The sequence below is a fragment of the Narcine bancroftii genome, chromosome 8 (genome assembly GCF_036971445.1).
Source record: "Narcine bancroftii isolate sNarBan1 chromosome 8, sNarBan1.hap1, whole genome shotgun sequence".
Classification (NCBI taxonomy): domain Eukaryota; kingdom Metazoa; phylum Chordata; class Chondrichthyes; order Torpediniformes; family Narcinidae; genus Narcine; species Narcine bancroftii.
Genome location: NC_091476.1, coordinates 107,301,107 through 107,326,898, shown reverse-complemented (window position 1 = coordinate 107,326,898; position 25,792 = coordinate 107,301,107). Strand labels below are relative to the sequence as shown.

The 25,792-nt window shown below is 45.4% G+C and overlaps 1 protein-coding gene across 16 annotated transcripts in view; it reads right to left on the bottom strand.

Annotated features, from left to right (window-relative positions):
* Positions 1–25,792, bottom strand: part of phldb1b (pleckstrin homology-like domain, family B, member 1b) — a 293,495-nt gene that overhangs the window by 180,737 nt on the left and 86,966 nt on the right. For all 16 annotated transcript variants that reach the window (XR_011343351.1, XM_069894733.1, XM_069894724.1 and 13 more), the window contains exon 4: positions 15,554–15,733. Coding sequence is in view for 15 of the 16 variants with exons in the window: in XM_069894733.1 (XP_069750834.1) it covers positions 15,554–15,733 (180 nt within the window). In the remaining variant the exon portion in view is untranslated. The remainder of the gene's footprint in view (positions 1–15,553; positions 15,734–25,792) is intronic.

Below are 25,792 nucleotides of genomic sequence, written 5' to 3'. Positions count from 1 at the left end.
CTCGAGTACTTCGATGTTGTAATGAAGTCATTCCAATGAATGTTGAGGATGGAGCGGAGACAGCGCTGATGGAAGCGTTCTAGGAGCCGTAGGAGATGCTGGTAGAGGATCCATGATTCAGAGCTGAACAGGAGCGTGGGTATGACAATAGCTCTGTACTCGCTGATCTTTGTGTGTTTCTTCAGGTGGTTGTTTTTCCAGACTCTTTTGTGTAGTCTTCCAAAGGCACTATTTGCCTTGGCAAGTCTGTTGTCTATCTCTTTGTCGATCCTTGCATCAGATAAAATGGTGCAACCGAGGTAGGTAAACTGGTTGACCGTTTTGAGTTCTGTGTGCCCGATGGAGATGTGGGGGGGCTGGTGGTCATGGTGGGGAGCTGGCTGATGGGGGACCTCAGTTTTCTTCAGGCTGACTTCCAGGCCAAACATTTTGGCAGTTTCCGCAGAACAGTACGTCATGCGCTGGAGAGCTGGCTCTGAATGGGCAACTAAAGTGGCATCGTCTGCAAAGAGTAGTTCACGGATAAGTTGCTCTTGTGTCTTGATGTGAGAACAAAACAAAGGACTCTACATCACCTTTGTTGACCTCACCAAAACCTTTGACACTGTGAGCAGGAAAGGGCTTTGGCAAATACTAGAGCGCCCCCCCCCCACCCCCCAAGTTCCTCAACATGGTTATCCAACTGCACGAAAACCAACAAGGTCAGGTCAGATACAGCAATGAGCTCTCTGAACCCTTCTCCATTGACAACAGCGTGAAGCAAGGCTGCGTACTCGCACCAACCCTCTTTACTATCTTCTTCAGCATGAAGCTGAAACATGAAAGACCTCAACAATGAAGACGGTGTTTACATCCAGTACCGCACGGATGGCAGTCTCTTCAATCTGAGGCGCCTGCAAGCTCACACCAAGACACAAGTACCTGTAATAGCGTTGTGCTAATCACTACACTAACCTTAATTAAAGATCCTCCCATCCAATGTTAGACCTTACTATTCCATTCTCCTTCTGCAATGGAAACAGCACTTGAATGAGCATATTTCACAGCACTCTATCCCCACCAGCACTCAACAATGCTCAGCAATCATCAACTCTTCTTCAGTAAACCCACTCTTAGAATTCAATAGACCGAAGACTCTTCCCGATAATGGGTCTCCTCCTGAATAAACAGAGCTGCTCACAACACATACAATAAATGATAAATACCTCAGTAACCCCATGAAGAGATGAACTGCTGAGTATGAATGATTGGGTTTGGGGTCTAGGATGAAGCAGAGAAAAAACCGGGAATGGATCTGGGACAAAAAGTAGTTACCACCTAGAATGTGGGATCACCATAACATTTGGAGGGATGAAAGGTCAGTTGCCTGAGGACATTTACCTTAAGAAGAGCCAACTTCTGAAGGATTGAATCTCAATACCAGCAGGTATCTGAGGGAACGAACCCAGAATATACCTAGTGCTTGAGAGAAGAACCCCAATAATAACCAGTATGCAACGAAATGCACCCCACTTAGAACCTATGTGCAGGAATGAACTTCATCAACAGCCACTCCAATAAATACTAATAATTAGGGTTCAAGGGAATTAATTCCAACAACAACCAATGTTTAAAAACTGAACTCACCGAAAGGAAATGCCTGAGGAAAGCTGTCACTCATTGACAGACACTCAATGGGTGTTGGAAGAAAGAATTCCAGTCACAATTTGTGCCTGAGAAACTGATCCCCTGTGACAGATTGCTTGAAGAACTGTTCCCTAGTAACAGCTAGCGGAAGCATGAAATTCATCCTTAGTTGTTAGCACTAATCCAGTTTATGACTAACCCGGCTGGAGTATGGACTCTGCTCCCAGCTTCACTGCATGTTTGGTTGAATTACCTGTGATATCAACTGAATTTCTCAGTACTGTAAAATACAAAGGACAAAGTAGAGGACATATTGATTCCATGCACTGAGTTGGGCAGGAGGAATCTTTGCTTCAATGGAGAACAGTAGCACAGAGCCAAGTAATCTTCATCCATGAAGCTGAAACAAGTTGAGCGTTCAATGGGATGATAACTCAAAGGAGAATATCAGTGGCTGATAGTCTCAGTGAAACACGAAAGTCTGCATATGCTGTGATATTCTCATGTGCGTTTGACACAAATTGCCAAAATAAATCTGTCGCTTGTACTTCCATGAGAAGGAGACGGAGAGGAACATTTTGATGGGAATTGGGGCCATCAATGGGGAATTAGTTCTATTCTGTCTGAAAATGAGGACTTTGCTTTACCTAACTTAAAGATCTCGAGAGTGACAACCACAAATTGGAAGGGATTCAGTGCTGCATGAGTACCTTGTACTTTCTTTTTAAAGGGGTAGATCTGTTTAATTACAATTTTGGATTGAACAGTCATCTGTACTCCTTTAAAATAGAAACTCTTGGATAATCTCAAACCAGTAATCAACCATGGCCTCTCTACCCGTTGCTGTTTAACTTCACCACTCTATATTTGTGGCTGCAAGTGTCATTCAGAAGTGACATATCTCTCACCACAGGCCTCCCTAAGTCATTCTTCCAAGAATATCCCAGTCTTATCCGGCAACAGTAAACACCTTCCTTTGAGTTGTCATTCCATTTGTCTCTTGGTGACAAACTCTCTGCTTGTTTCAGCTTCATGGATGAAGGTGACTTGGCTCTGTGCTACCATTCTCCATTGAAGCAAAGATTCAAGGTTCCTTTCTGTCACATAATAATGCATTAAAAATGTAACAATCATGATTTACTTTTACTTTTGTCTGCTGTAAAGCAAACAAAAAAGTTGTCGAGCATTGCCTGGCGCACTGAACAATCAGAGAAGGAGAAGCAAAAGAGAGTCCCTTCAGTCACTGAGTGACCCTCAGCATCCGCTCAAATCCCAGATACTACACTTGGTTCCCATGAGCCTTCAGTTCGTGCAGTTTCCTCAGCTGGTCCACTGCTGTGGTCACCATCTTATAGGTTTTCTTTCCCTCCCCCCACCCCAAACTCAATCCATGTCATTAATATATCCTCTACTTTGTTCTTTATATTTCCTAAAATACTTCCATTTTTTAAGCTGTGCTCTTCACCTCAATTACCCCTTGTGAGTCATGTTCAAACCATTCTGCTGATCTGCCTTCTAGGTTGCTTCTCTGGTGCTCCATTCTTTCTTGAATCCGGACAGGGAAAAGTAGATCCAATGGCACAACTCATCCCAACTCTGCCCTCACCACTGTTTGCTTGCCCTCATCTCATCAGCTCTGTGAACATCTGGGCATGCAATGGCTTGAGCACATAATCCAAGTAGATAATCCCAGGGTTTAAAATGGATCTGGACATACCGCCCCGTGATGATTTATCAAACTGAGGTCCCACTCAGGGCCATATGAAAGATCCATTGGTATTACTTTAAGGAGTTCTTGTCCTCAGTCACCTGAATTGCTTCAATATGCCATTACATTGCAGTTCAAAATTCTTCCATTTAAACAGCAAAAACAATAATAGTTAAAAGTTGCTGTAAAGTACCTTGCAATATCCTCAGGATGAGAATGAGAGGCAGTTGGTGCTGCAGTTAGCATAATCCCATTACAGCACCAGCGATTGGGACCAGGGTTTGAATCCCATGGTGTCTGTGAGGAGTTTGTTCATTTTCCCTGTGTCCATTGGTTTTACCCAGGGGCTCCAATTTCCTCCCACTGTTTGAAACAATTGGGGGTGTCGGTTAATTGGGTGGCACGGGCTTGTGGGATTAAATGGCCTGTTACCGTGTTGTACGTCTAAATCAAAACAATTAAAAAAAAAGGCACACATGAAAAGGTGTCTTTCTCCTTTCCTTCTTCACTGTTCATTAGAAGACAGTTGGCAAGAACTGGAAAGGGCCAGGTATCTTCTAGACTGCTCACAAATGTCTACCTCAGCAGCACAATGCTTCCACCATTGTCTATTTGGCCCTTTAATGCAGCTCTAGTACCCCAGATGGATTCATTGTATCATTACTTCTCTCTCTGTGTTTCTTTTTCTCATTTTAACTGTCTGTGCCTTTTTGTCCAGCTTGTCTATTATCAAGAATCTAACAAAATATATGCCACTGATTTAATCTTTTAAGCACCGCTTCAGTGCTTCTAAATCAGCACAGTGGCACAGTGGGTAGAGTGGCCGCCTCACGGCTCTGGAAACCCTGCTGCTGCTGAGGAGTTTGCACCTTCTCCCTGTGATCTTGTCGGTATCTCACATGTGTTCCGGTTTCCTTCCACCACCCACAAGTATGCAGATTGGTAGGTTAATTCCCAGAGGCTGCTGGCAAGCGACAGAATATGCAAGCAGTTGAAGAAAATGTGGGAAGAATTAAAAAAAGGATTAGTGGAGGATTAGTGTAAAAATGGGTGGTTGACAGTGGATGTGAATTTGATGGGCCAAAAGGCCCATTTCTGTGGTGTGTCTCTCCATGATTCTCATATTGCAAACTGAACTGTGCACAGCACTTCCAGTGTTGTCTAACAATACAAAGTGAACATAACTTCACCACTATTCAACTTCATCATTATGGAACTAAAAGGTTATTAATGTTTATTTATCAAGACATTTGTTTTTTTTTTCATTTTTTCCCAGCTTTACATCTCTCCCTCTCTTCACATTTCTCTCTCTCTCTCTCTCTCACACACACACACACACACACACACACACACACACACACACACACACACACACACACACACACACACACACACACACACACACACACACACACTCTCTCTCTCTCTCTCTCACTGCTTTCCTTTCTCTCAGTTTGGAATATTATCAAAATTCAGATGGAATTACTATGCAAAAGCACATTCTTGGGATAGGAATTACTGATAGTGTGGATGGTGTGAATGCAAAATTAGCAATGAGCAAGACTGACAGAATGGAAATGCAAGCAAACACGTCATGCCATAAATTTCCTGAATGACAACTCTCAGAACTGATTAAGCTGTTCAAGAAAGAACACTAGTGATTGTCAATCCCATTCACTCCCTATATCTGTAAAACACTGATCATTGCATGTGCGCTTGTAATGGATAATCCCATTAAGAATGTGTGTGTGTGTGTGTGTGTGTGTGTGTGTGTGTGTGTGTGTGTGTGTGTGTGTGTGTGTGTGTGTGTGTGTGTGTGTGTGTGTGTGCACGTGAATCTTTAATTACTCTGGACTTTGACACTGCTGGAGATATGGCAATTCATACTGTGGTGGATAGGCCTGATGCGGCCTGAACTGGGTTTGCTTTATGCTCAGTGAAATGCACAGCACTCTAATCAACGCCTCCGTCCTCACTGTCAGTACCAACCATATCTTTAGTTACACAGCCTGTGATAATGATGGGGAGAAATGAGGCTTCCACGTTACTTATTGTGAGAAGTATGGCCTGGGGCTATAATTATAGGCACTCCATTATCAGAGTGTGGGCAGAATTATTTCTGCGACACAAAAAAGTAAATCAGCTTGAATATTTCAGGTTGCTGATGGTGCCCTGTGGATGTGTCCACATTGAATGGCACCAGTGAAAGGGAATGTTGCAGCTTGACACAAATGTCAAGGTGCTTAAAATGGCTGCAGCAGGAGAGGGATCCAGAAAGACTCAATTAATGATTTTATTCACAAATCTGTGAGCATTTTGTGCCCAGTTTGTGGGAGGGTCAGATCTTCATTTTTTTCTGAATAAGCTATATATCATCAACATGGATAGTGTAGCAGTTAGAGCAGTGATTCTCAACCATTTTTTGTCCACTTCCATAGGATGCCATATGTGCTCCGTGGTTAGTAAGGGATTACTAATATCGTGTTATAAGCCGAGCTCTCCACTGGCCACCGTGACAGAGGTGCACCAAAAAAGAGGTACAAGGACTGCCTAAAGAAATCTCTTGGTGCCTGCCACATTGACCACCGCCAGTGGGCTGATATCGCCTCAAACCGTGCATCTTGGCGCCTCACAGTTTGACGGGCAGCAACCTCCTTTGAAGAAGACCGCAGAGCCCACCTCACTGACAAAAGACAAAGGAGGAAAAACCCAACACCCAACCCCAACCAACCAATTTTCACTTGCAACTGCTGCAACCGTGTCTGCCTGTCCCGCATCGGACTTGTCAGCCACAAACGAGCCTGCAGCTGATGTGGACATTACCCCTCCATAAATCTTCGTCCGCTAAGCCAAGTCAAAGAAAGACTTACGAGTAGACAGAAAAAGATTGAGAACCACTAAATTAGTGCCAGTGACCCAGGTTCAAATCCGGTGCTGACTGTGCAGAGTTAGTACGTTCCGGCTGTCACTATGTGGGTTTCCTCTGGGATGAGGTTAGTAGGTTAACTGGTTACATGGTGTACTTGGGCATTGTGGCCTTGTGGGTCAGAATGGCCTGCTACCACGCTGCATCTCTAAATTAAAAAGAACAGGTTCTCTGGTCCTTGGATTCTTCTGCTTTTTGATTGAACTACCCTCAAATTAATGGGCCTGGAAGAGGCTTGAGGGATGGAAATAGAATTCAGCAAAGCATGCACACAACATTGTCTTTGAAAACTATTGGCTCCATAAAGAGGACAAAAAACAGCAAAATCAATGGGCTCCAATTTCTAAACATCATAAACCATCTAATGGTCCCCCAGTTTTCAGTAGCCAAGCAATGCTTCATCTTTAAAGAGCCCACATTTCCATTCTAATTGGTTTTCAGTCATCACAGAATTGAAACATCTTACAGCACAGGAAGATGCTGTTTGGCCCTGCTGGTTTATACCAGAGGTCCACACATGCCTGACTTCATCCCAATCCTTCAGCACATTCCTCCTGTACATACCAATTGTCCCATCAAATTTATCAAAACTTTTGTCTCAACTATTTCAATCAGTGGCATCTTTATGGCCTTGTCTCAGCGCAATGTTTTAGAGTCAATGAAGTATTCTTGAACCATATGCAGTGGGGCCAATAAAAGGATTGTGACTGCCAGTTTATACACAAATTCCTTCAAACATCGTGGAGGTGATGACCCAGTCACTATTTTCTAGCTGTTGGTTACTTATGGGATAAATTCTGGCCTGTAATCCAGTCTTCTTTGAAGCCTGCTGTGGGATGGTTTTGACTTATGAGGAATAGGGCAGGTGAAACTGTGTAACATGCATGACTACATAATTGGAGAATCTGCTAGTATTTACAATGCAAGATCAAAGGGGTAGTGGGCAGACGAAAGAGCCTGCATACTCATGTCAGATGTGCAGAACAGACCCTCTGGATATTTGAATTAGCTGGATTGTCACTCAAATTTATGTTTTATAGGGTAGGTTATGGCGTGAATACAGCTGGAATAATGATTACCCAGTCTATCAGAAGTGTGTGGACAGGCAAAATAATCAGTGTCTAAGCTCATAACAAGATAGAGTATAAGAGTGACACAGTGTTTAGCGCGATGCTATTACAGCACCACCAACTCAGGTTCAAGTACAGTGCTGTCTGTAAGGAGTCTGTACATTTTTCCCATGTCTGTGTGGGTTTTGTCTGGTACTCCGATTTCCTCCCACCCTCCAAAAAAAAGTACAGGGTTTGAAGGTTAATTGGTGTATTTGGGCAGCGTGGGCTTGTGGGCCAGAAGGGCCTGTTACCGTGCTGTATGTCAAAATTTACATTTAATTTAAATTTAAATATGTAATAATTTCATCTGTTGTGTCTATCTGTTCCTTAATGCTCAGAAAAAGGCCCTTCAGCTCATACATCCATGCTAACCTTTTTGCCCACCTGAACCAATTCCATTTGTCCACATTCCATATCCTATTTAAGTAGTAAATATTTCTTAAACATAGTGATTGTATTCAACTCTATCACCTCCTCTGACAGTGAGTTTCAAATATCAACTACTTTCTGGGGAAAAAGCTTTCCCTTCAAATGTTCTTCTTCATCCCATTTGAACTTATGCCCTTTGGTTTTTGATACCTGTTACATGGGGGAAAAAACTCTGATTATCTACCCTGTCTATGCTTCTTGTATATCTCTGTCAGGTTATGGTGTGACCTGCAAACTCCTTTTCCTCGGGGAAAAAAACTCTGTCTATCCAATCTCTCCCCATAACTGAAGACCTCCAATCCAGGCAACATCCAGGTGAATCTCCTCCACCCTTTCCAGTGTGACCACAGACTTCCTTTAGTTTGGAGACCAGAAATACACACATCTCCACAACTGCAGTCTGACCAGTCTTTTGTGAAGTTCCAAACTTTTATATTCCATGCCCTGAACTATGATGGCAAGGATGCTATATGTCTTCTTCACCACCCTATTTATTTGTGTGGCCACTGTCAGGGAACTATGGACTTGAATCCCCAAAACACCCTGTTCACCAACAGGGGCTTGTACCCTATCCTTTACTGCATACATACTATCCCCTTTCACTTCCTAAAATACATTAGCTTGCACTTGTGGGATTAAATTCCATCTGCCAACACTCTTCTCAATCTTCCACACCACTTTATGCATCAACCATAAATTCAATAACCATAACATTCATTTCCAAGTTGATAAAATGACACACAACAAAGGTCCAAGCACCAATCCATTTGGTAAGTCACTGGTCACAAGTTTCCAAACAGAAAAGTATCCATTCACCACTAACTCCGCCTCTGCTTCGTGTAACCAATTGAAAAGTTCCATCCAATTAATATCACTTCTCTGTCCTTCCCCCCACCCCCCCACAAACCCCCCACCACCACTTCCCCCCCCCCAACCACCACTTCCCCCCCCCCCCAACCACCACATTGGTCTTGCAAAGTGTTACAATTATTTTTGAATCAACTTCCATCCCATTTCATACAATGTGAGAAACTCTTGCTCCACAATCGAACACTAGTTCTGTAGAAATTTGCCTAAACATTGCTTCGTGACTGACCCACATGGTGGATTCGATGTCTTTCTATTTACTGACTCTACAGCAGCTCATTCATACTGAGCCATTTACAAGGTGGGAGTTGTGGGTTCTTTTTCCGTTACTCTTCTCCTATTACAACCCAACTCTCTGCTATTGAAACTTGAAAGGTTGGCCTCCAGCAGATTTAAGTCTTTAAATTTTTATTTTGCTTACCTTCAAAGTAATCCCTGCCCACATATCTCCAAAATGCTGCTGACATTAATTACAGGCATCTCAATGTCCATAAGTAAGGGAAATGAAATAAGGTGGGCGGAGGTTCCTTTAGAGAATAGAAGCTACCACTAATAATTCCAAGCTGTAAATTTTATGTGATACACAATTCTCCAAATGTTGCTCAATTAGCAAAGTAGTGGGAATGAAGAGATGGCCCTGCAGATTATGAGAATGCAAAGTATTCAGTGACTCTGTACCATCCAAGACTCTGTCCACTTCAGACAAAAATGCCAACAAAACACTTACCTTCACGCTAAGAGTCTAAAGAGTTGATAACCTGCACAAACTAATTTGTCTATTCACTGCAGAATGGACAGCAGGTATTGTAGAGCTCGTCGAAAGAACCAAAGACTTGTTGATCCAAACCAAGGCTTTTATTAGCAAAAGACCGGAGCTCTTCACAGGTGGCCGACCAGTCCGGAATGATCCGACCTGGCTAGGGACACAGCCCTTTAAGGCCCAGGTAATGGGTGTGGCTTAGCTCTCAGCCAATCGCTATAAGCACAGTCTAGATACAGTAACTATATACACTACTATATACACTATGTACATTGGTGATAGATATGTACTATCACATTCACCCCTTCTTGGAGAACTGACCCTGGGAAAAACAAAACGAGGGAGAGAATGAAAGGAAGGGGTAGGTCAAGGACTGTAGCGGTCAGGGGGTCTGACCATCCGGTGTGACCGCCGTGGTGCCGGGATCGGGGTCGCTGGAGTGGTGTCGCCAGCGGGCTTGTCGGGTGCGACTGCTCCGTCGCTCAATTCCCCAGTCGTGTTGTCGGCAGGGTGGCCCGGGTGCGGTTGGTCCTTCTGCTGCGGCACGGGGCCTGGAGAATAAAGAGTTGGGGAAGGTTGGGTTGGGGGGTTTGCTGGTTCTCCCGCGTCCTGAGCTAGGTCCCGCACCGAAACAGTGTCCTCCCGCCCGTCTGGGAACCCAACGTAGGCGTAATGTGGGTTCGCGTGGAGTAGAGTCACCCGGTCGACCAAGGGGTCGTTCTTTGAGTGCCGGACGTGGCGTCGCAAAAGGACGGGGCCAGGGACGGTGAGCCATGCCGGTACAGTGGTTCCTGATTCGGATTTCCTCGGGAAAAGGAACATCCTTTCGTGGGGGGTGGCATTTGTTGCAGTACATAGGAGGGAGCGGATGGAGTGTAAGGCACTACTGAGAACCTCCTGCCAGTGAGAGGTGGGGAGACCTTTAGACCGGAGAGCCAGTGTAACCGCTCTCCATATAGTGGCATTCTCCCTCTCGATCTGGCCATTACCGCGTGGGTTATAGCTCGTGGTCCTGCTTGAAGCAATACCACACTCCAGAAGGTACTGTCGCAGCTCTGCACTCATGAATGAGGAACCCCTATCACTGTGGATGGAATTGGGGTACCCGAAGATGGTGAAAATAGTGTGAAGGGCCTGTATCACTGAGGTGGCAGTGGTGTCTGGGCAGGCCACAGCGAATGGGAAGCGGGAGTACTCGTCGATGGCTGTAAGGATGTAGGTATTACGGTTGGTCGACGGTAGGGGGCCCTTAAAGTCTACGCTAAGACGCTCGAAGGGGCGGGTGGCTTTGATAACGTGGGAGTTATCCGGACGGAAGAAGTGGGGCTTGCATTCAGCGCACACCGCACAGGCTCGGGTCATGGAGCGGATCTCCTCGACTGTGTAGGGTAAGTTGCGCGCCTTGACAAAGTGAGCAAACCTAGTGACCCCTGGATGACAGAGCGCCTCATGGAGTTTCCGTAGTCTGTCCATCTGTATGCTGGCGCACGTCCCCCTGGAGAGCGCGTCAGGCGGGTCGTTGAGCTTACCAGGCCGGTACAGGATGTCGTAGTTAAAGGTGGAGAGTTCGATTCTCCATCTGGCGATTTTGTCGTTTTTTATCTTACCACGCTGGGTGTTGCTGAACATGAAGGAGACTGCACGTTGATCAGTCAACAGTGTAAAGCGCCTCCCAGCGAGGTAATGTCTCCAACGACGCACTGCTTCAACTATGGCCTGCGCTTCCTTCTCGATCGAGGAGTGTCTACTCTCAGGACCCTGGAGGGTTCTGGAGAAGAAGGCTACAGGCCGACCGGCCTGGTTCAAGGTGGCTGCCAGGGCGAAGTCGGATGCATCGCTCTCGACTTGAAACGGGACAGACTCATCGATCGCGTGCAGCGTCGCAGCAGCAATGTCAGATTTGATTCGATCGAAAGCCGCTGTGGCTTCGGTCGAGAGGGGAAAGGAGGTGGTCTTGATAAGAGGACGCGCCTTGTCGGCATAGTGTGGAACCCATTGGGCGTAATACGAGAAAAGGCCCAGGCAACGTTTGAGAGCTTTCTGGGTATGTGGGGGGGGGTAAGTCCATTAGGGGACGCATGCGGTCAGGATCTGGCATGACTATCCCGTTCTCCACCACACAACCTAGAATGGCGAGTCGAGTGGTCCGGAAGACACACTTGTCCAAATTGTAAGTCAGGTTCAGCCGACGGGCAGTTTGGAGAAATTTGCCTAGGTTAGCGTCGTGGTCCTGCATGTCGTGGCCGCAGATGGTGATATTGTCCAGATACGGGAAGGTAGCGGTTAGCCCGTTCTGGTCCACCATCCTGTCCATTTCCCGCTGGAAGACCGCGACACCATTAGTGACCCCGAATGGTACCCTGAGAAATTGATATAGCCGCCCATTCGCCTCAAATGCCGTGAATGGTCGGTCCTCACAGCAGATCGGGAGCTGGTGGTAGGCCGAATGTAGGTCAATAGTGGAGAAAATGCGGTATTGGGCGATCTGGTTCACCACATCCGTGATGCGTGGCAGGGGGTACGCATCCAGGAGTGTGAAGCGGTTAATGGTCTGGCTATAGTCGACCACCATCCGTAGTTTTTTTTCATTCTTGACAACCACCACCTGGGCTCTCCAGGGGCTTGAACTGGGTTCAATGATGCCCTCATCCAGCAATCTACGCACCTCACTCCTGATGAATTTCCTGTTTTCGTAACTATATTGCCGACTTTTGGTGGCCACAGGCTTCCAGCCAGGGGTGAGGTTTGCGAAGAGTGCCGGCGGGGCAATCCGGAGTGTGGAAAGGCCGCAGGACTGGCCCCGGGGCACAGGGGCGGGTTGCTCGGGTGCTTCGGGGGTGGGGCGATGGCAGACCGAGAGGGGGGCATGGGGTCCCCCAAAGTGTAGGGACACCGTTCGGAACTGACACTGAAAGTCTAATCCCAGCAACACTGGGGCGCACAATTGGGGAAGGACGAATAATTTGAAGTGGGTGACCGTTACGCCCTGTACTTCCAGCGTGGCAATGCAATACCCCTTTATCCCAGTCGAGTGCGACCTCGTCGCTAATGAGATCCTCTGGGTAGTGGGAATAATGTCAAGTCCCCAACGGAGGGCCAGATCTGGCTGAATAAAGCTGTCAGTTGACCCAGAGTCAAATAAGCAATTGGTGTAGTGTCCATGCACTTTAATCAGTTCCATTGCTCTGGTGAGGGGATGAGAGCATTGCTGGTTTAATGTTATTGAAGCAGTTGACCGGGGAGTTTTGCGCGATGACGTCACGCAACGGGATGACGTAGTCAACGCTCGAGGAGCAGATTGGAGGACTTCCCGGAAGTGCTGTTGTGGCGGCGTTGGCGGGTGAATAGTAAGTAGTGGGGTTTGTAGTTGTTCGGTCGCGGCGGTCGGGCCCTGGCGGTCGTCGGTGATGGACGCTGGGGTGAGTACCTGGTTGGCCACGGGGGTGGCTGCGGCGGCGGTAGCGTCGGCCCCGGGGGTGTCTGTGGCGGCTGCAGCAGCGGCGGTAGCGTCGGCCCCGGGGGTGGCGGTGGCGGCGGCAGCAGCGGCGGTAGCGTCGGCCCCGGGGTTGGCTGTGGCGGCGGCAGCAGCGGCGGTAGCGTCGGCCCCGGGGGTGACTGTGGCGGCGGCAGCAGCGGCGGTAGCGTCGGCCCGGGGGGTGGCTGTGGCGGCGGCAGTGTCGAGTGTCCCGCACGGGGGCGAGAGGCGGGCCATCACCATGGTTGCGAGGGTGGGCTGCCCCTTCCGGGTTCGGCGTCTCCGTGACGTCAGGCGTTGCCGTGCAGGGGAGCCCTTGCTCTCATTGGACGAGAGCTCTGTGGAAGAAGTGTTTGAATGGGATAGTGGCGGTTGAGCTTCACACGAGGCACTGTGTTTGCCGGCGGCCATTTTAGACCTACAGACTGCAGCAAAGTGGCCGTTTTTAAGGTACTTCTGGCACTTGGCTTTTCTTGCTGGGCACTGGGACCTGCTGTGCTTGTCCCTCCCGCAGAAATAACATTTCGGGTTCTCACGGGGCAGGGTAGCAGCAGCCGACAGGCCGTCAGGGGTAGGATAGAAGGGCACTCTACTCACATCAGAGCGAGGGGTCCAGTCCCTAGAGAGCTCGGTGGACTTTAAGGCTGCATCCTCCATTGTGATTGCAATCCGGGCCACGTCCTCTAGTTTTTCTACCCCTTGTTCGAGCAAGCGCAGCCTCACTTCATTTGATCTGAGCCCAGCCACATAGGCATCCCGGACGAGATCATTTGTGATCTCGGCAGCAGTTTTGTCCACACAGTTACAGTCCTTGCCCAATGCCTTCAATACTTGTAAATATGCTCTACTGGACTCACCGGGCTGTTGCTTCCTCGACGCAAGCACGAGCCGGGCATGAACTCTGTTCACCGGTTGGTTATACATTTCTTTCAGTACCTTTATGGCTGCGGTGTAAGTGGTCTCATCCTGGATGTTCTCGTAGACTCTCAAGGACACCATAGACAGCAATGCTGTTAGACGCAGGTTATCCTCCTCCACCTCAATGAGCCTTAGGAAGTTTTCAAAGTTCAGCAGCCAGAAGTTAAAGGCTTTGAAGGCTGTAGCTGACCGTGGGTCGATATCAAGTTTTTCTGGCCTAATTAGACGCTCCATCCCTTTCAAAAAAATTTTTTTTTGCTAATAAAATTGTAGAGCTCGTCGAAAGAACCAAAGACTTGTTGATCCAAACCAAGGCTTTTATTAGCAAAAGACCGGAGCTCTTCACAGGTGGCCGACCAGTCCGGAATGATCCGACCTGGCTAGGGACACAGCCCTTTAAGGCCCAGGTAATGGGTGTGGCTTAGCTCTCAGCCAATCGCTATAAGCACAGTCTAGATACAGTAACTATATACACTACTATATACACTATGTACATTGGTGATAGATATGTACTATCACAGGTATATAATGTAGGAGCTCAAAAATCAGAGAGGGCGAGGTGACAGGGACAGGGAGCGATGCTGTGGGGGTGAGGCAATGCAGTGAGGGAGAGTGAAAGAGGGCAGATGAAGACATTCTGGATTGACTCAGTGCAAAGTGAGACCACATTAGGTGACATAGGTGAAAGAGGGAAGAGGGACAAGGCAGCAGAAAGAGATCCATTGATGACATTTGCCAGGATTCCATGATAATGAAGTACATTTATTGAATGGCCCTGCTCCTCCCTCAGCCAGTGACAGAAGCTACTTTTAGGTGGCAGCCTACACTTGGCAATTCCAGTTCTATCCTTACTAGAAAGTGGAGCTGAAGCCAAAAGGAGAAAGTCAATGGCTGCATGCCCCAGTGAACTGCAAAGAGTGCTCCCTGTCTAAGGCGTATAAACCTTTTCCTAACATTTCTGAGCCAGTCAAACAAAGAGTGAGATTTAAAGATCGCTTGACTAATTTGGGATCTGGAGTAGACTATCAGATTCAGATCAAGAACTTTTCTACTCTGTGAAAAGAGATTTATGAGAATTTTTTAAAGAAAAAAGGGAAGAACTTGCATTTATGCAGCACCATTCACAACTTCAGGACACCTTAAGCTGTCATCTAGCCAATGAACAGCTGTCATTCTGCGCCATCCATGTCATTACTTACTAAGTCATGTAGTCAATTTGTGCGTAGCAAAAACCAATGTGAAACTACTTGACTGATCCCTCAGCGGTACTGGATCTAAATGTGGTGATATGTAATTACACCACTAGGTCACCAAGGGTCATCCCGGTGACCTTGTATATAAAGCATTTCAGCGCTACAGTCTAGCCTTCCAGGTTTGTCTTGCAGAGAGACAAGACCTCTTAGTCTACATATTAGTTTATTAAAGCTGTCTTATACTCGCACTGCTGGTGTGGTTATTGTCAGTACAAGAAATGCATGAACACCTCAACCTTACACCACTCTGGCAGGACATTCACAACAATGCATTTGGAAACTGCTCACTCCCACTTATTACTGATGGGCAGAATCTGTTTGCCTTGTCAGCAACACTCATACCTTTATTTTCCAGGACAGTAATAGGAAGTTGAAATGTTCTTTGGTATGCCTTCTGCTTGGCAAAAGCACCATGCCAGTACAAATTTCATTTCACATTTAGATGCAGTGAAATTCCAATTTTGATCAGTTTCTCTTACCTTGGGTTAGGCGTGTAGGCTGGCTCACTTGAACTCCATCGATAGCACACAGGTACCCATGTGGGTATAGGGTTATAACTCCATTTTGGTTTTCAATGTGGCAATGCTGAGCTGCAATCCCAGGACCTTGAATACTGATATCCTGTGGGGGACAATCCGAGTTGCCAAATGTAGTCTTCCCTTCAAGAAAAAGGAGAATAACAGGAGTCACACTCATTTGTTATAATAGCAAAATATTATTGAAACCATGACAACTGGAAAGCCTTGGTGGGTATTTAATTCCAGCTCCTCTCCTCCTCCCACTCCCATATCCCTGATCTCCAACAGTGAGAGACATTTGTTTGGATGCAGCCTATCAAGTATTATGGCCAATGAGGCAGTTAGCTTGATCATGAGAAACTCTCATCTTAGAGCCTGGTTCTCTCCTTACTGAGAACAATAAACAAGAACCATACCTGCTTTACCACTACGCAGGTTCCAGGAATTGAGGTCAATTGTTCCATCCTCTGTACAGTTGAGGGTGCAAGAAAATGCACAGAAAATGGATCTTCACATCATTGTCATGTTGAAGTTCTAATTGAAGCTCAATGCAGCCACCACAAAGGTTTTGTGGGGAAGAACCACAGCCTAGGTCCCTCCCTTATCTACCTATTACCTCCTGCCTGCACTCCACTTCCTGCCCTTACCCTCCTCCCCCACACATGTATCCATACCTTGATGAAAGGCTCAGGCCCGAAACATTGGTTAAGTATCTTTATCTTTGCTATATAAAGTACACTGTTTGACCAGCTGAATTTCTCCGGCATTGTGCTTTCTACCGGCATCACCTACGGCTCCTAGAATGCTTCCACCAGCGTTGTCTCCGCTCCATCCTCAACATTCACTGGAGCGCTTTCATCCCTAACGTCGAAGTACTCGAGATGGCAGAGGCCGACAGCATCGAGTCCACGCTGCTGAAGATCCAGCTGCGCTGGGTGGGTCACGTCTCCAGAATGGAGGACCATCGCCTTCCCAAGATCGTGTTATATGGCGAGCTCTCCACTGGCCACCGTGACAGAGGTGCACCAAAGAAAAGGTACAAGGACTGCCTAAATAAATCTCTTGGTGCCTGCCACATTGACCACCGCCAGTGGGCTGATATCGCCTCAAACCGTGCATCTTGGCGCCTCACAGTTCGGCGGGCAGCAACCTCCTTTGAAGAAGACCACAGATCCCACCTCACTGACAAAAGGCAAAGGAGGAAAAACCCAACACCCAACCCCAACCCACCAATTTTCCCCTGCAATCGCTGCAACCGTGTCTGCCTGTCCCGCATCGGACTTGTCAGCCACAAACGAGCCTGCAGCTGACGTGGACATTTACCCCCTCCATAAATCTTCGTCTGTGAAGCCAAGCCAAAGAAGAGTGTCTGCAGCCTTTCATGTTTTAATTCTATCTAGGATCCCATTGACACTGGACACTGATGAGCTGCGCCTGTGAAACAGCTTCTCAAACATTGTAGAATGAGGAAACACCAGTTGCATTGATGCAATGGTTTGATGACACAATGAATGTCAAGGAATGTGCATTAGATACATCTCCTGTACATATTTTACTGAATAGTGTATATTTTTGAAATTTAAAGAAAATAAAATTAGATAACAGTGCAGGACACAGCAAGAACCTACTCTAAAAGGAGACTCACAAACCAAATACACTTCAAAGCAGAACATATATACATTAGGCTGGGAATAAATAAGTTGAATTTTGTCTATTAAAATTATAGATTCCGTGTGAACTTTAAGCACAGAGGCTCTGATGAGGCACAGTAAGGACATATCTACTGATCTGATTTCTACATAAGAACACATGATAGAAATAGTCTGCAATTTAAAAAGAGATTGGCTGGATAGTTACAAGTTGTGATTGGTTAACATCTTACAGACATTGGAAAGTTTAACATTATCTTTAAAAAAAAAACACCTGATCTCTACTGTAGCTTATTTCTGGATAATAATAATTTGTAACTAAAAAAAATCTATAAAAAATAAACCACCTGATCTCTACTATAGCTTATTTCTGGGTAATAATACTTTGTAACCAGGCAAGATTTAGTATTTCTTAATCAGATTAAAGTATTATTATTGAGATGGTCACCACTAATTACAATGATTGGATGTATCAATTAAATTAAATTAACATTTACCTATATTTCTGTACTTTTTTCAAGCCTAGCCAATTTTCATTCTCAAATCTTTCTTTAACTCATTAGATTTGGTTATTTCCTCACATATATGGCAGGGAAGACAACCACATATAAATAAAGCCCGTCTTTTTAAAAAAATATTTTATTTATGATTTTCCAAACTTAAACTCAAACAGTTATCAATATTATCAATGTTAACATTGACGATATCAATAATGATTACAATTCACAATGATCAATTCTATACAAGATTTTCTGTTGAGTTCAAGCTTTTTGTGTCCCCTTCCCCCTGCACCCCCCCCCCCCTCCACCCTCCACATTTAACACTTAACACTTAACCAACCACAGTTACATACAACATTTAGGACTTTCACAACATATATCGGGGGTTTATGGGTCTGTCATGGCATAGTGGATAATTCTCAAGCTGTTTTCTTTTTCTTGACTTTTCCTGGTTGGGATGGGATTCCCCCACCCCCCACCCCGCTAATTGAGGGGTAGACGGGGAAAGTAGGGCAGCGAGGCATGATGGCCCATGCTATAATTGTGCTCCTATGGAATTTAGGTATGGTTGCCAAATTTTCAAGGAAGTGTCGTACTTTTTTTCCTTAAGTTGTAATTGATTTTCTTCAGGGGAACACAGCTTTGTATTTTTGTGTTCCAATGAGTAATGCTCAGGCAGGAGTCGGACTTCCAGGTAACCACTATACACTTCCTGGCCACTGCCAATGCAATCATTACAAATTGGAATTATGTACGTTATGTTTCCCAATAGGAACAGCTCTGGGTCCTGTGGGAATTCTTTACCTATGATTTTTTTCCAAGGCTTGGCCCAATTTCACCCAGAAGGTTCTCACCTTGGTACATGTCCAGGTTCCTGTCTCAATGCCACATCTGAAGCATTGGTCTGATAATTCTAGTTCAGATTTGTTCAATTTTTGCAATGCCAGGTATAGTTGGTATAGGAAATTGTATTGCACCAGCCTGTACTGCGCATTAATGATTGCGGTCATGCTGGTCTAACACAGGTCGGACCAGCACTGCTCTTCAATTGTTATTCCTAAGTCTGACTCCCACCTCTGCCTTGACTTGCAAAGGCCTGGTTTAGATCATTCCGTATGGAGCAAGAAATACATTGCCGAGATGAATTTCCATGTGTTTCCCCTTTGAATCATGGCCTCGATGTCACTGCACTCTGGTAGGGCCACAGTTGTCCTGTAGAAAAGATCTTATCTGAAGGTTCCAGTGGAATGTCTTATTTGATAAATCATACTTATTCCTAAGTTGTTCAAGTGACATTAGCTGCCCTCGCTCGTAACAGTCCTCTACGCACCTGATGCTATTACGACACCAGGCGTCCAGGATCTCATTGGCCACTGTCAATGGTATAATCTATTTGGAATCAGGGGTGTTTCTGGGGACAGCCCCACTTTGATTCCTACGTATTGATTAATTTTATTCCAAATGGAGATTATTCGTTTTAGAATAGGCTGCCTGTTTTCCCAGATAACATTTTTGCGTCCCATTTATAAATAAAATCCTCTGCGACCTTCTCATCTACCACTTACAGGTCAATTTGTGCCCAAATAAAGCTATCTTAAAAAAACTAAAAGGAATAGGGGATCATCACTTCCAAATTTTTTATTTTTATTATTGGGCAATTAATAAACATAATTTATTTTTATTATTACATTTTGTTAAATTAGTGAATCCCCCTTCTTGGGTACAAACAGAACTGAAGTTTTCTAAAAAAATCACCAATGTTGGCAATTTTAGGTTCCATTTTACTCTTTTCCTTTTCTAAATTTACACATAATCTGATAATGAGAAGTAGGTTGAGAATTATGGGCTCAATTTAGAAAACATTTTGGTTACGTCAATTTATCTCTTGCTAGTCCCAAAGCCCCCAGAAAGAGGTTCAATGTTGGAAAACTGCAGTCAGACGAAGCGAGAGGAAACTTCCAGGCAAACCTCAAAGCAAAGCTCGACGTTGCAACCCGCCTCACGGACCCGTCCCCTGAAACCCTCTGGGATCAGTTGAAGACTACCATACTGCAATCCACTGAAGAGGTACTGGGCTTCTCCTCCAGGAAAAACAAGGACTGGTTTGACGAAAACAGCCAGGAAATCCAGGAGCTGCTGGCAAAGAAGCGAGCTGCCCACCAGGCTCACCTTACAAAGCCGTCCTGTCCAGAGAAGAAACAAGCCTTCCGTCGCGCATGCAGCCATCTTCAGCGCAAACTCCGGGAGATCCAAAATGAGTGGTGGACTAGCCTCGCCAAACGAACACAGCTCAGCGCGGACATTGGCGACTTCAGGGGTTTCTACGAGGCTCTAAAGGCTGTGTACGGCCCCTCACCCCAAGTCCAAAGCCCGCTGCGCAGCTCAGACGGCAAAGTCCTCCTCAGCGACAAGATCTCCATCCTCAACCGATGGTCAGAACACTTCCAATCTCTTTTCAGTACCAACCGCTCAGTCCAAGATTCCGCCCTGCTCCAGCTCCCTCAACAGCCCCTAAGGCTAGAGCTGGATGAGGTTCCCACCCTGGATGAGACATATAAGGCAATCGAACAACTGAAAAGTGGCAAAGCAGCAGGTATGGATGGAATCCCCCCAGAAGTCTGGAAGGCTGGCGGCAAAACTCTGCATGCCAAACTGCATGAGTTTTTCAAGCTTTGTTGGGACCAAGGTAAACTGCCTCAGGATCTTCGTGATGCCACCATCATCACCCTGTACAAAAACAAAGGCGAGAAATCAGACTGCTCAAACTACAGGGGAATCACGTTGCTCTCCATTGCAGGCAAAATCTTCGCTAGGATTCTACTAAATAGAATAATACCTAGTGTCGCTGAGAATATTCTCCCAGAATCACAGTGCGGCTTTCGCGCAAACAGAGGAACCACTGACATGGTCTTTGCCCTCAGACAGCTCCAAGAAAAGTGCAGAGAACAAAACAAAGGACTCTACATCACCTTTGTTGACCTCACCAAAGCCTTCGACACCGTGAGCAGGAAAGGGCTTTGGCAAATACTAGAGCGCATCGGATGTCCCCCAAAGTTCCTCAACATGATTATCCAACTGCACGAAAACCAACAAGGTCGGGTCAGATACAGCAATGAGCTCTCTGAACCCTTCTCCATTAACAATGGCGTGAAGCAAGGCTGTGTTCTGGCACCAACCCTCTTTTCAATCTTCTTCAGCATGATGCTGAACCAAGCCATGAAAGACCCCAACAATGAAGACGCTGTTTACATCCGGTACCGCACGGATGGCAGTCTCTTCAATCTGAGGCGCCTGCAAGCTCACACCAAGACACAAGAGAAACTTGTCCGTGAACTACTCTTTGCAGATGATGCCGCTTTAGTTGCCCATTCAGAGCCAGCTCTTCAGCGCTTGACGTCCTGCTTTGCGGAAACTGCCAAAATGTTTGGCCTGGAAGTCAGCCTGAAGAAAACTGAGGTCCTCCATCAGCCAGCTCCCCACCATGACTACCAGCCCCCCTACATCTCCATCGGGCACACAAAACTCAAAACGGTCAACCAGTTTACCTATCTCGGCTGCACCATTTCATCAGATGCAAGGATCGACAATGAGATAGACAACAGACTCGCCAAGGCAAATAGCGCCTTTGGAAGACTACACAAAAGAGTCTGGAAAAACAACCAACTGAAAAACCTCACAAAGATAAGCGTATACAGAGCCGTTGTCATACCCACACTCCTGTTCGGCTCCAAATCATGGGTCCTCTACCGGCACCACCTACGGCTCCTAGAACGCTTCCACCAGCGTTGTCTCCGCTCCATCCTCAACATCCATTGGAGCGCTCACACCCCTAACGTCGAGGTACTCGAGATGGCAGAGGTCGACAGCATCGAGTCCACGCTGCTGAAGATCCAGCTGCGCTGGATGGGTCACGTCTCCAGAATGGAGGACCATCGCCTTCCCAAGATCGTATTATATGGCGAGCTCTCCACTGGCCACCGTGACAGAGGTGCACCAAAGAAAAGGTACAAGGACTGCCTAAAGAAATCTCTTAGTGCCTGCCACATTGACCACCACCAGTGGGCTGATAACGCCTCAAACCGTGCATCTTGGCGCCTCACAGTTTGGCGGGCAGCAGCCTCCTTTGAAGAAGACCGCAGAGCCCACCTCACTGACAAAAGGCAAAGGAGGAAAAACCCAACACCCAACCCCAACCAACCAATTTTCCCTTGCAACCGCTGCAATCGTGTCTGCCTGTCCCGCATCGGACTTGTCAGCCACAAACGAGCCTGCAGCTGACGTGGACTTTTTACCCCCTCCATAAATCTTCGTCCGCGAAGCCAAGCCAAAGAAAGAAGAGTCCCATTATAGATAACCGTCTTTTCAGCCGTCTGTATTAGATGCAAGCTTTAAGGAATGGTACAGATTAGGTATCAAAATTTATAAACATCTTTTAATTCAAGATTTTGAACAACTGTCAGCTAAATTTAATCTTTCTAATAGACATTTATTTAGATATTTACAAGTTAGGCATTTTATTCAGTCAAAATTATATGATTTTCCTCAAATCACAAATTCAAATATTCTTGAATTTTTAAAAATTTACAGTTTGTTCACTGTGGATTAATATTATGTATTTATAACAATTTATTGGATTTAAGATCAGCCTCAATGGCTGAGATTAAGAATGATTGGGAGCGTGATCTCAATATAAAACTTTCAGATGAAGACTGGTACTCTGTTCTTAGTTTAATCAATGATTCTTCATTTTGTGCAAGGCATTATTTATTATAATTTAAAGGTGGTACATAGAATACATATCTCCAAACTCAAATTATCTTGTTTTTATGCAGATGTTGATCCATTATGTGAGAAATGCAAAATTTTTAAGCTTCATTAATCCATTAGTTTTGGGAGTGTCCCAATTTAGGAAGATTTTGGGAAAACATTTTTCAATCTTTATCAACAATTTTTAAGATCAAAATAGAACCATGCCCTTTAATTGGCTTGTTTGTTTTTTTCTCGTGAACAGGATATACTTTTGCCTGCAGCTCAAGAGAAAGTTTTAGCTTTTAGCACATTGATAGCCAGACGAGCAATTTTAATGAAATGGAAAGATGACTCTTCACCTACTCAAACACAGTGGTTACACAATGTAATGTCATATTTAAGCATGGAGAAAATTTGATACAACATTATAGACAGAAACTTTCAACTTGAAAAGATGTCGGGCCCATTCATAGAATACTATTTGGATGCTCCAGCAATTCTCTGTCTGATTTCCATATCTTTATTTTTTTTCTACAAAGTAACCTTGATTAGAGGGAGGCAGTAGGTTAGATTTAGTTTTAGTTTTTTTTGTTACCTTTTTTTCTTTGTTTTACATTAATCGATTATATATGGGTTTAATTATGGTTATCCTGGATCATAGCATCAAATTAGACAGAACTTATTCTGTGCTTTGACCAAAGGTTGGTACAATTGGTTTCTATCCAGAATTATGTTTAATAGATAATCTTAAATCAACAAATATGGATGGATTTTTAAAAATTACATTTATATTAATTTGTGATTTGTATATATTACATGCTTTTTGTTATGAGTAGATTTTGTATGTAGGATTATTATGCTAAACTCAATAAAAATATTTTAAAAAGAGAAGAAAACCTCAGGCAAGCTAATGTGTGGGAACCAGAACATCCTCATTAATTTGCCTCAGTATATTGTGAGGAATGTGATGGGAAATTGAGTAATTTGTGATTGCATTCATTGTATCATGTAATTCCACAAAAGTAGCTTTCGGTTGCATCTTTCATTTTTTGTAGCACCTTTCAGCTTCACAGGGACTGAAACATCTTTGAATTCTGTTCACTGTTGCAACATCTGGGGGGAATTGTTGGGAATGTGTTGAAAATAAAATGGCCTCAATTTAAAGGGGTGCTGGATGCTCTTTGCTTCCTCACTGGGCTAGGAGATCTGTTTCATTTGAGCATGGCTCTATGACTCCATGATGTAGGAAACGTGTGGTGAAAGGAACTTGCATAGCTGAATGGATTGGCGAGTCCAAACCTACCTGACCTTCCCTAACCCCTCCCTTGTCTCCTCCCCAGGTTTCCCAATAAAGGCTGGCGTGCCTGGACTTGGGCCCTCTTGCTCCTGTACCTTGAACTTGGCCAAGGTTTTTGGTAATTAAAGCCATTTAATCATTCCATCATATTGGCGTGATTCTTGTGTGCACCACAACATGGTAGATAATTTGTGCACTCCAAACTCCCATAAACAACAATACCGAAAAAAAAGAACCAGGTGAACTGCGTTAGAAATATTGAGTTAAGAAATATCATTGGCTGGGACGGCAGGGATAACTTCCCCTGATCATTTTTACAAGAGTGGCATATTTCTTTGAGGGAATCCTTTGGGCCTCATCTCAAAAGAAAAATCTGGGTTTTGGGGAAATGGGTCAAATGGAGAATTGGACGGAGATTCTACAGTAGAGGGTCCAGAGTCTTGGACAGTGAGAAGATTTGATGGAGGGAATTGATAGGGTAAGGGCAAGGTCATTGAGGGGGAAATGGGTCTGCAAGGACTGGTGCTGAAGGGTAAAAGGTAAAGAATGAGATTTAACTTGGCAGACTCCCATGTCAGCGCGATGATATGAACATCTAATTGTCCTGAGATTACCCAACAATGTTCTCTCTCAAAACAACTTGACCTAATTTTCTCCCCAGACTTTCAAAGGAAGCAGAAGTAATTTGGTGCACAGCTGATCTGGAGAGTGATATTAACACTGCTCAGTTACATTCCTAGAGTGGCTTGAACCAATCTCAAACTGGATGCAATTGGATTTCACTCCTTGATACGCATGTTTCAAATTGCTTAGCAAGAAAATAAATAGCCCTGGGGCCACCAAATTAACTAAATTCAGTGGAAAAACAAATTGTGGAGAAGAGAGTCTGCAGAAATTTATATATGTAAAAACACAAGAAGGCTGGGGAAACTCGGTAAGTTTCACAGCGGCCATAGGAAGTAAAGCTATAAACTGAGCCTTGAAGAAGGGCTCAGGCCCAAAATGTTGGTGATATATCTTTACTTCCTATGGTCACTGTTTTTTTGAGTTCCTCCAGCATTTTTATGTTTTTACGACAATCACAGCATCTGCAGACTTTTATATTTCACTGCACAGATACATGGATAGAGTAAGTGAGTTGGCAAGGGTTTGGCAGATAAGTACAACACTGGAAAATGTGAGGTCACCCTCCTTAGAAGGAAAAACAGTAAATTGGGCTTTATTTAAATGATTAAAAAATGCTGAATACCGAGGTTGTCTCCGCTCCATCCTCAACATTCATTGGAGCGACTTCATCACCAACATCAAAGTACTCGAGATGGCAGAGGCCGACAGCATCGAATCCACACTGCTGAAGATCCAACTGCGCTGGGTGGGTCACATCTCCAGAATGGAGGACCATCGCCTTCCCAAGATCGTGTTCTATGGCGAGCTCTCCACTGGCCACCGAGACAGAGGTGCGCCAAAGAAGAGGTACAAGGACTGCCTGAAGAAATCTCTTGGTGCCTGCCACATTGACCACCGCCAGTAGGCTGATCTCGCCTCCAACCGTGCATCTTGGCGCCTCACAGTTCGGCGGGCAGCAACCTCCTTTGAAGAAGACCGCAGAGGCCACCTCACTGACAAAAGACAAAGGAGGAAAAACCCAACACCCAACCCCAACCCACCAATTTTCCCTTGCAACCGCTGCAACCGTGCCTGCCTGTCCCGCATCGGACTTGTCAGCCACAAACGAGCCTGCAGCTGACGTGGACATACCCCTCCATAAATCTTCGTCCGCGAAGCCAAGCCAAAGAAAAGAAAGAAGCTCGAGGTGCAGAGATTCATAAATCATAAGAATCCAGTTTGCAGGTGCAGCAGATAAATCAAAACAGCAAATGAGATCTTCATGGCGAGAGGGATTGAATTTAAGAGCAGGGACTGCAACTGTACAGGGCACTGGTGAGGCTGCACCAGGAGTAGTGAATGCAGTTCTGGCCCCTTTATTTGAGAAAGGATATGCTGG